This window comes from Miscanthus floridulus, chromosome 10 (assembly GCF_019320115.1).
Source record: "Miscanthus floridulus cultivar M001 chromosome 10, ASM1932011v1, whole genome shotgun sequence".
In the NCBI taxonomy this organism is placed as follows: domain Eukaryota; kingdom Viridiplantae; phylum Streptophyta; class Magnoliopsida; order Poales; family Poaceae; genus Miscanthus; species Miscanthus floridulus.
In genome coordinates this window covers 21,290,580-21,301,001 of record NC_089589.1, presented here as the reverse complement: position 1 = coordinate 21,301,001, position 10,422 = coordinate 21,290,580, and the positions used below count along the sequence as shown (strand labels likewise).

The following is a 10,422-nucleotide window of genomic DNA, read 5'->3' as shown; positions in this document are numbered from 1 at the left end:
ACGGCACCGTACTTGACCACGGAAGAGCTCCGATTCTACGAGGAAGGGAACACGGTCTTCCACGACTGTTGCCGCTCTCCCTCGTAGAATCAAAGCTCCTCCTTGACGTCCGTTACCGCTCGGCAGAGAACATGCTCGCCGAGATGAACACGGTCCGCAAGTTCAACTAGCTACTTTAACCTTCTTTCATGTAAATATGCAAGCTTGAAGTGATTTTGAGCTCAAATTGCTTACAAATGAAAAAAAAACCACAATAAAGAACCATATATATATATTGAACAAAATGAGATAAGACAATGATGAAAAATGAGAGTATGAGATTGGTAACCTTTACAAGTGAAGAATCGACGGAGGAATCGAAGAAATCGACGGAGGAATCGAAGAATGGATGGAGGAACAATGGAGGAAGGAAGCAAGAACACTAGTGCAGTGAGCTTCAAAATGTGCTGAGCTTGGGCTCGGGGAGGAGGAAGGAGACGGCCGGGATATAAAGGGGGACCTTTAGTCCCGATTGGTGGCTCCAACCGGGACTAAAGGTAACTTTCCAACCCCCGGCGCAGCCACGGGCCGGGAGTAGACCTTTACTCCCGGTTGGAGCCACCAACCGGGACTAGACTTTTACTCCCGGTTGGTGGCTCCAACCGGGACTAAAGGTCCCTGCCACCTCTGTCTGGCGCAGTAGCCGTTGGGCAGAGACCTTTAGTCCCGGTTGGATCCACCAACCGGGACTAAAGATCTCTCTAGTCCCGGACGCAAAAAATGCCGGGACTAGAGCCCATTTTGACCGAGAATCAAAGGTCTGTTCTCTACTAGTGCGTGTAGGGTTATATTCTATCAATTGTAGAAAGAAGCTCTGATTGACGGGAAGTCGTCATCCATAACTGTCTGCAGGCAAATGTGATGCAGATTATTACAGTTTTGGTGGCCGTTTCCATCATTGTCATTAGATGGACGGAGGACGGTGCACCAAGCATTCCATGAACTGCTGTAACAAACACAGAAAAGACATATAACAGGACGCGACTGTGCCAAATAATGACACAATTAACGTAGGCTTTAGCAATAAACTCTCCGTTCCAAATCATCGGGCGAGTTCTGTGCTCAGTGCAGGAAGATTAGAAAATCCAGTAGTTTCAACCTCAGTAGCAGTGTAGCTATACCTGCCATCCTCAACCTCGAGAGCCGCTCGCGCCTCAGGGCTTTCCGGCATTTCATCAGAAAATTGCCGAAGCTCCACAGCGACCTGTCCCATGGCCGGCCTTGCATTACCCGGAGCAGCGATACATCGGCTCACTAGCTTGGCAGCTGCATATATCAGTCCCATGCTCCCTTCCTCGACTATGTCAGCGTCTAGAAGATCACCAAGAGTGCCATTTCCCATCCTGTCCTGAAACGTTGTGGTCAGGTTCTTCCATTCTTTGGCCTGTGGGTTCTTACCAGTCAAGAGCTCAATCAGCACGACCCCGAAGCTGTAGACGTCGGTCTTCTCGGTTATCTGGAAGTCCTGTAGAAACTGAGGGTCAAGGTAGGCCAGCGTGCCCTTGGGCACCACCTGCACGTTGTCGTTGATAGTTGAGCACCCAAAGTCGGACACCTTAGCGACCCATCCGTCGCCGAGCAGAATGTTCTGCGGCTTGACGTCGCCGTGGAGCGTCGGGTGCGGCGGCGAGTGCAGGTGCTTGAGGGCCTCCGCGGTCTCCGCGGCGATCCTCAGCCGGGTTGGCAGCGTCACTACCCGGCGCCGAGGCCTGCCGTGGAGCAGATCGCTCAGGGTCCCGTTGGGCACGAACTCGTACACGAGCATGGGCGCCTCGAAATGGAGGCAGCAGCCGAGGAGCCTGACGATGTTTGGGTGGCTGACGCGGCAGAGCACGACCAGCTCCTGGACGAACTCATCCGTCCTGCTCTTGTCGATCTGCTTGCATCGCTTCACCGCGACAGTGGCAGTGCCGAGGGTGGCCTTGTAGACGGTGCCATGTGCTCCTTCCCCGACGATGTTGGCCTTGTGAAAGCCACGTGTGGCCTTCACTAGGTCTCCTCTGTCGTATAAGGTGAAGGCGATGTTGTTGTCATCTGTTTCGAGAATTCGCAATAACATCCGGCCTCCGTGTTGCTCAAAGTAGCGTCGTCTTTTCTTGCTCGCCTTGTGGCGGAAAACTTGGGTGGAAAGAAAAGCAATCAGGGCAACCAAAAGTCCGGCCCAAATTCCTGGAGAGATATGGTAATCGGAAATTAATTAATAATGTATCCATGTTCAGTTGACCGAGAAAAAGCATTATGTAGACACTATAGAAACTATGGTGAACAATCTATCAAAATTACTACTCCCTCTATTCGAAATTGAAAATCGTTTTGCCTTCTCTAGATTCATAGCTTTACTATATATGTGTCTACAAATAACGTATATATTTAGATGCATAACAAAAATCATGTATATAAAAGACCAAAACGACTTATAATTCAAAATGGAGAGTATATAATTGCTAGCCATGGTCACTAGTTGTATTGTCTATAATCGATTCATTAGCAGAGTAGAAAAGTTGCAATTGTTGTATCTTGTTGTTACGACATGTGTTTTTCTAGGTAGACAGTTCTTTTGATTCTATATATAGGCTAATTTTAGCTTAGTAACAAAAAAAATAGTGTGTTGAATATTATTAATTCTCCTCCTTTGTAACAAATTTCATGCTATGGCTTCGAATTGAATAATATTGTGCCAGGAGCCCAAAAACGAGTCTCTGGTAAGGATTATTTCAGAGATCAAGAGGAGGGGTTGTATGGTGCATTGGCTACCACAATCTGAAGGTTGCACTCATTATATTTACCTTGCTTTGCAGGCACTAGTGGCACATAGCAAGAGCATAACTAGCTCGTTTTTGTTATGTAAGTTTGTAGATATCAGTGCCTTATCATGTAATCAAATGGCAGCTTGTGTTAGTACATCAATTTACACACTTGATATGTTAGCGTGGATTGCTATTGTTAAAAGTACACTTATTTGTGGATATGATGTATGGATTTAATGATTATATATGTATGGTGTGTTCAGTGAGCTATTGAGGTCCATCTGAATAAACAAATATATTGTGAAAACCTGAAGACCATTCCATCACCGTCGGCTATGCATAGAACCACCATTTATCGTTTGCTCATCACCACCGCATCATACCACTCACCGTTGGTCATAAAACTTCTCATCACCGTCGGACTGTACCACGATGGTGAACCAATCATCAACGCAACAGGTGTAACATACGATAGGGTGGGGATCAAAACATCATCACCGCCGAGTCATTTAGTAAACCGTCACCAATTATAGGATCATCACAGGCGTATTGTACTCCAAAGTGACGATGATCATGACCTCGACACAGACGTCTCGTCCGCCAAAGCGATGGTGGACATGACCAGGACACAGACTGCCCATGCATCAAGGCAACGGTGATCATGACCTGTACACTGACGGAGTATACGCCAATGCAGTGGTGTTAGCATCATATCACAACTGGTTATGAACCGGCGGTGATGACCTTGATCATCACCGTCAACAATTCACTGCCTAGGCCCAAAATTGGCGGTGATGGGGGTTTTCGAACCAACTGTGATCGGCCTCCTATAGTAGTGGAGAATTAGAAGCTAGAGCTAAAACTTAGGGAGTGAAGTTGTACAAAATAGACATATATATACTGCTCCTCTTAAATTAACTCTCGGCCTAAGAACTTGTCTTAGATTAAATCCACTTCTAGAGCTTAACTGTATCACATTTATTTTTCCTCAAAGGCACTAGAGCGCACTCTTGGAAGTCAAACCCACATTCACTAGCACAAAACCAATTTTTAGGAGACATGCCATTTTATTTACTGAGGGAGACCAACCATTTTTTGAGGCACCCCACCTTTGTAAATCAATTAATGTAGTTGGGAGAGGTCTGCCTCTAAGAATGGAAGTCATTTTCCAAGGCAGAACTCTTAAGAGAGCTTTTGTCAATTGAGGTGCAGCCCAACAATCCATTTTAACACCTCAGATATATAAGGAAGGATAGAGAACCCTACCTCGATAGTCCATCTCCCCCATAGTCGCCCTCCGTCTTCTCCCCCACAGCCGACATCCCTCCCTCTTCTTCTTCTTCTTCTTCCCCACAACACCCACCCTCCCTCTTCTCTCCGCTTGCAAGGTGTGGCATGGCAGAGTGTGCGAGGAGCAAGGCATGGCCTTGGTGTGCGGGGGGGGGGGGGGGGGGGGGGGGGCGGGAGGCAGTCGCCAAGCGTAGAGGCATGACCAGGGAGTGGCTGAGACAAAGGCACGGTGGCGCAGACAACCAAGGGTGAAGGAAGATCCAAAAGGCCCATGCAGCGTGGCCAGCCCTTTCTCGAGCCACCATGATCCGGCAGGGGTGGCCAAGGGCAGATCTAGTGGAGGGCCCTTTCTCTCACCACCCTCTTATCAGCGACGGCCCAGCTGGGTTGTGGACCGAAGGCATTTCGATGACGTGCGGTTGTCCCTTCGCCTCCATGTGGTTGCCGACCCTCTCTTTCCTGGTGGCCACCAATCGAGATTTCGAGTATCGTGGATGAGATCTACCTCGAGGTGGGCGGCACAGATATGGAGCACCTCAATGAGGGCGGTGAGGAAGCAACATAGATGTGGTACACCCTAGCTAGGATTCATCTTTGTGTCCAAACATCTCCCTGTCCTCACCGAGTTTGAATCTAGGTGGATCGGCATGGCAACACGGCATGGTTTCTTGGGGTGAATCAAGATAGGTTCGCATGGTGGCACGGCATGGTAGCTTGTTAGATCTAGGTGGGTCGACGTGGCGGTGTGGCTTGGCAGCTCACTGATTCGGCGAGGTTTAGGCGGATCCTGCGATACCCGAGGATGAGACAAATCCTGCAAGATCTTGGCATCATACTCGGTGATGAAGATGGCGGACCTCCACGGTGGGCTTAGTGAGCTCGCACAACATGCTAGCTAGGCTAACAGCTTATTTTATTTGCCAAATTCATTTTCAGAGACCCACAAGTTCCCTACCAATGAAAATCTTGATTAACACAGGCGCCTTGCTAGAGGCAGGTTATATTAACATGTTAGGCCTGCCTTTGAAAAATGTGTTCATAGTAGTGATTAAGTCATGGAGCAAATAATGGGGTTCAATTGAGTGGAGTAGTAAATTTTAATAGGCAAAACCGATTAGCTTGGAACTAAAAGATGGAACTAAAGACTGATGAAGGATACTGTAGTTTTTTGTTTTTCTGTGGCTCCAATCTGTTTTAAACTTTATAGAAAATGATTTAATCGGGCACAGGAGGTTATATATTATATTAAAAACAAACAAGATGTAGCGCATACCTTGAAAGCTTTAATGCAATCATGACCAAAGTGGAAGCTTTAATGCAATAATGACCAAAGTGAAAGCATTATAAATAAAAAAATTAAGTAAAATTATTTGAAAGATTGGGGAATAATGAAATAAAAAGTAAGGAGCCAGACCAAACAGGGCCGACCATATGGAGTTGCTTTACAAAACTGTCAGAGAGGATTTTTCCTCTTTTTGCAAGAAAAAAAACTAAATTAGAGTGTTGTTTTACAAAAATTATAGAGATGCTCTTAATAACAATATATAATATAATAATTCTAAAATACCATTGGAGGTAGTAGGACTTGTATAAAGAAATGATGACATACAAAGTCTAGCCGTGCAATTGAGCAAGTTAATTCTTTAGTTGTTATTACATCGAGTGAATTGTGGTCCGACTCCCTATGTGTAGCAGCAACGTACTAAATCTGAAGGCCTGAATGTGCTTCTACAACTTCGAAGTACCGGTGAAACAAATTTGGGATCCCCAAAGAGTATCTCCGTTGGATTTTAAGGGTATTATGTGTCTATTTTATTTGTAGTAAAAATCAAATTAATTCGACAGCAAGCCAAACTGAGCTCAACATGTGAACCTGCAAGCTTTCCATAAATAAAAATCGAAGTGTTGCAGCTTAAGAAAAATGCTCGTACCAGCGGCCACCTGTGCTCGTGGAGGAAAGGGATCTTTGTGGCATTCTCCATTAGATGCATCTCCTCGGGTGCCCGTAGGACAATCACAAGTGAATGAACCATCTGTATTCGTGCACACTCCGTGGCATGGGTATTGTGTACGGTCAAGGCACTCATCAATATCTGCAATAGAACATCCAGTTATTAAACATAACATGTATATGTCCAAAAGCATGCCAAAGGATCATATATATATAATCTCTATCTAGTTTATATCCACGAACCTTATGTTTGTTTCTCCCGCGCACCTTATGTTTGTTTTTTCTTAAATTAAGTTGCCTCTCACGCGCAACTACAACCAACACACGTGCACTTACAACTAAAACAAAAACAGTTGCAACTCAGTCCGCTTCCGAGTTAAAACTTCATGTATAAGAGCAGCCACAATGTGACAGTAAAGTAGTCCATTAGAATAAATATTCTCTACCAACTAGCTGACCTACTGTGGAGATAATCATATAGCAGTTCACAGAAAGTCCATAGACATATGGACTACCTATAAGAAATAAAGAAATGTTTATTTTCTCTCTCCGCCCTCTTTCTTGCTCTGGTGTAGGTGGAGGAGTTGGTTGTATACAAAATTATTTAATCTTTGATGGAACTCACCTTATGGACTACTTGTTGGCTGGATATTGTCAACAAATAATACTAACTATAGACTGCTTATGTGGGAACCATGTATATAGACTACTTGGTCTATCTACATTACAATCAGCACTTATTTAACTACTTAATTCAATCTGACATCTACCAATCACTTGACACATATGCATGCATGAAATTTTTTTGTTGTTTAAATTTTTAAAAGCTTGATTCCAAACCGTTTAAAGATTATTATTGTTGGAAAAAATATGCTGAACAAAATGAGATTGAAGAAGGCTATGTTTTGATAAAGTTTTTAAAAATATAGTTACAACAGACTCCGTATTATGGCATGCATAAAGGATTGTGAGATAGTACAACAAAGATGCTAGGAAAGTGGATTCACCTTGGCAGCCGTTACGAAGGTAAGGGTTGCCGTGGAAACCTTGGTTGCACTTGCAGATGTAGCCTAGTCCGCTGGTTGAGTCAGAGCAGAAGCTGTTGCTGCTACGGCACGCGTAATCAGGGTTTCTGACTGCCGTCTTGCAGTCTTCAAATCCGATGGACCAGTCAAGGACCACCGGCGCCTTTCCACCACGGGAGCTGTTGAATGCCGATGACGAGTCATTATTGATGAACTCCGGCGAGGAGATGCTGTTGGAGCTGGAGGTCGACGACGTGAAGTTGGACGAGTCCATGAGCACCGCGAAGCTGCAGCGACCAAGGTCGCCGATCCCTGACGTGTTCAACCGACGGTCGAACTCCACCTGGTAATACTTGAGACCCTTGGGGATGGCCGTCTGGCAGCAGCCCATCCCGGAGCAAGGGTTTAGGGACATCATGCCGCGAAAGCACCTGGTCAGGCACCCGGTCTGGTACAAAGCACTAGCAGAAATGTTTCTCCCTCGGGTCTTGCCGATGTATATGTACGCCAGCACCCGGCACCCAACCACCGTGAACTTGTTGGCCGTGCTGGAGAAACTGTAATTGGTCAATCTCCAGCCCCACTCGCTGGCCACCATCATCCCGGATGCAGCGTCGTAGCAGTACGAAGAGATAGGGTGGAGCACCTTCACTTCACCTTGCTCCAGAGAGATGTTGAGGACCTCCACTTCAGCACCTTTTCGTTTCCTGGTAACCAGGAACGGCTTAAGGACGCCGTTGCCGGTGTCCATACACGAGATTTCAAATCCCAGCAGCCAGCAGTGATCAGGTCCCATTCCGAACGGGAAAGGAATGTCTACGCCGCCGCATGATGTTTCACATTCCGCACCACCAATACTACCCTCTCCGGCGGCGGAGGCGGCGGCGAGCCATGACGACATCGCCACCACGACCACCACCGCACTGAGACACACTAGTCCTGCTACTAGTGCTGATGAGTGGGATGTCATGACCGACACTAACTAGTCTTCTTGAGCTGTTGATGGACTGGGAGCTCTGCTCTCTCCGTAAGCTACTTGTCTGAGCATCTGTCCAGAGGTCATGATCCGATATAAAAGTGGAACGGGGACCTGTCACCTACCGCCGGTGACTCAACTTCAGGGCAACTGCAGAGGAACTTACTGCATCGATGAATATGTCATATTTGCATGCTGGTTAGCACGAACCTGCTTATTTATGGATTAAATTGACCATTAAAATGCCTAATTGTCTAACAGTTTGCCTGTCAGTGTCAGCATCTTGCACATTGTCTGAATTGAAACAGACCCCCAGTGCAGACTAATCCTTGTCCTTGTCGGACGCACGCATCAATCATAAGAAACCCAATCAAACACGTGGATCTTTTTTTGTTTTAAATCTATGTACATTGGGAAAACAGGTTGCATTAACTCCTCGCGATGTGCGTTATAGTGACATTCTTTTTTAGACGGATGGACTATTTCCTCGTATAATACTGAAAATGTGTATAGAATATGGAACTATCACAACCTAATATCCATGGAACACTGTCACATCTAAACCCAACGTCAGGGGCGAAGTTGTGTATGTGACAGTGGGTGCAGATGCACCCACGCCAAAATTAAAACTTAGTGCGAACTATCATTTTTTTACCACATGTGCACCCCTTGCCAAAAATTAATGCACCCACAGATCCAGCAAACCAAGGTTGAGCGGCAAAAGAAGAGTGTTAATCCCATGCCAGCTATCAAGCATATCATATATCCCTAGCTCGGTTGATTAAACAAAGCCAAAGTCCTAATAGTTGCATGCAAAAAGTATATTATACTCCACTGTTGAAACCAACGTATTTTAGCTTTTCTCACATTTTTGCATTTTAGCTTCAGTGCAAAATCATATACCGAAAATAAAATTGTGCACCCATCTTTTTTTTGTCTAAGTTTCCATTTGGTAGAGCTTCAACTAGATTAAGCTATGGCTCTGGCTCCTCAGTGTACTATAGTAGAAAGCCATTTCTATCTATCTTATTAAAATGAACCAGAGAAGCCACTAGAATTACTATTTTTTGTTTCACCAGCTCGTGTGCCTTCGTGCACTAGAGAAAGCAGTCAGAGCCATGACAAATAATGCATGTGGACATGCCCGTCCCACTTCTTCGCTGGTAAAAGATGTGCACGTCAATAGCGAGACATCTACGATGACTTCGTCAATCTCGAAATTTGCCAGTCCAACTTAGTATTTCAGAGGTGTTTATAGAGATAAAATGTATGTGCCTGTGTTTATAGGGATAAGTATGCGCCCGTGTATATAAGGGTACGCTTCTATCCAGGTCTCTTAGAAAAAAAAATCGCCAAGATATGTACAAACTCGTGTTATAGGATATGGTAACATTTAAAAAATATGATATTTTAAAAAAAACATGAAACCGTCAAAATTTACGAATTATATCTAAAATTTTGTTAAAAGTTTAAACTTTACTCGCACCCATGTATTTGGCTCTAGCTTCGCCACTGCCCAACATCACTGTTCAAATCAGATTCGGCAAAAGGCAATGCTGCCGGTTTCTAGACCCGCTGATATGAGCCCAGAGTAATGTCTTGTCATGCCCTAATATCCATGGAACACTGTCACATCTAAACCCCTTGTCATGCCCTAGAAGGTGTGAACATTGCTGAGTGGAGTGGAGGAGCAATGCTTGCTAAAGCTGACGTTGCAGAATTCCTCCTCAGGTGTCAGACAACTACCCACGATGAAAGATTTGAAATGTCCCCTGGGTGCTTAGATCTCTCTAGCAAGATCGTTGTGGCTTCCTTGGAGGCCATGGACCGAGGGACCTTTGCTCGGCTGGAATTTTTATTTTATTTTTAACACTTTTTTAAAATTATTTTTAAATATAACGCTGTTTATTTTTTTTCGAACTAACGACTTTTCTGCCACGTCTATTCACATACATGTGGGCGCGGTAGGAGTAATGACGTGACAGGGACCAAGACCACTGGCACGTTTAGTTGCACCGAATTGGTGCCGGCAAATTCACTGTAGCAACGGCAGAAGCACGGTAGCATTTTGTTTGTATTTGGTAATAATTGTTCAATCGTTGACTAATTAGGCTCAAAACGTTCGTCTCGCAAAGTACAACCAAACTGTGTAATTAGTTTTTGATTTCGTCAACATTTAGTACTCCATACATGTACCACAAGTTTGATGTGACGGTGAATCTTCTTTTTACATAGTGTCAAAGTTGGGAATTTGGGAGGAACTGACCCTGAACACTGATGTGTCCAGAGCTGCCGCGCCGCGGATCAGGTAGAATGCGCGGCAATGCTCCCGCCCGGTCACAGGACCATTATTGCTGGTCCTGCCGCACCGCGCTACGGACGTGAGTGTGTAAC

At 45.2% G+C, this 10,422-nt stretch overlaps 1 protein-coding gene across 1 annotated transcript; it reads right to left on the bottom strand.

Annotated features, from left to right (window-relative positions):
* Window positions 1-916: 916 nt before the first annotated feature.
* LOC136487806 (wall-associated receptor kinase 2-like) lies at window positions 917-8,089 on the bottom strand. The gene is made up of 3 exons (XM_066484915.1): window positions 7,035-8,089; window positions 6,008-6,169; window positions 917-2,208 (listed from the first exon to the last, which is right to left on the bottom strand). The coding sequence occupies exons 1-3, from the start codon at window positions 8,020-8,022 to the stop codon at window positions 1,082-1,084; spliced, it is 2,277 nt and encodes a 758-aa protein (XP_066341012.1). The 5' UTR covers window positions 8,023-8,089; the 3' UTR covers window positions 917-1,081.
* Between the last annotated feature and the right edge of the window lie 2,333 nt (window positions 8,090-10,422).

Excerpts from the sequence above, each read along its gene's own strand:
- LOC136487806 (XM_066484915.1), bottom strand. The coding sequence starts at position 8,022 with ATGACATCCCACTCATCAGCACTAGTAGCAGGACTAGTGTGTCTCAGT. Across the intron at positions 6,170-7,034 it reads CCTTCGTAACGGCTGCCAAG|ATATTGATGAGTGCCTTGAC; the intron begins GTGAATCCACTT and ends GTTCTATTGCAG. Across the intron at positions 2,209-6,007 it reads ACGAGCACAGGTGGCCGCTG|GAATTTGGGCCGGACTTTTG; the intron begins GTACGAGCATTT and ends ATATCTCTCCAG.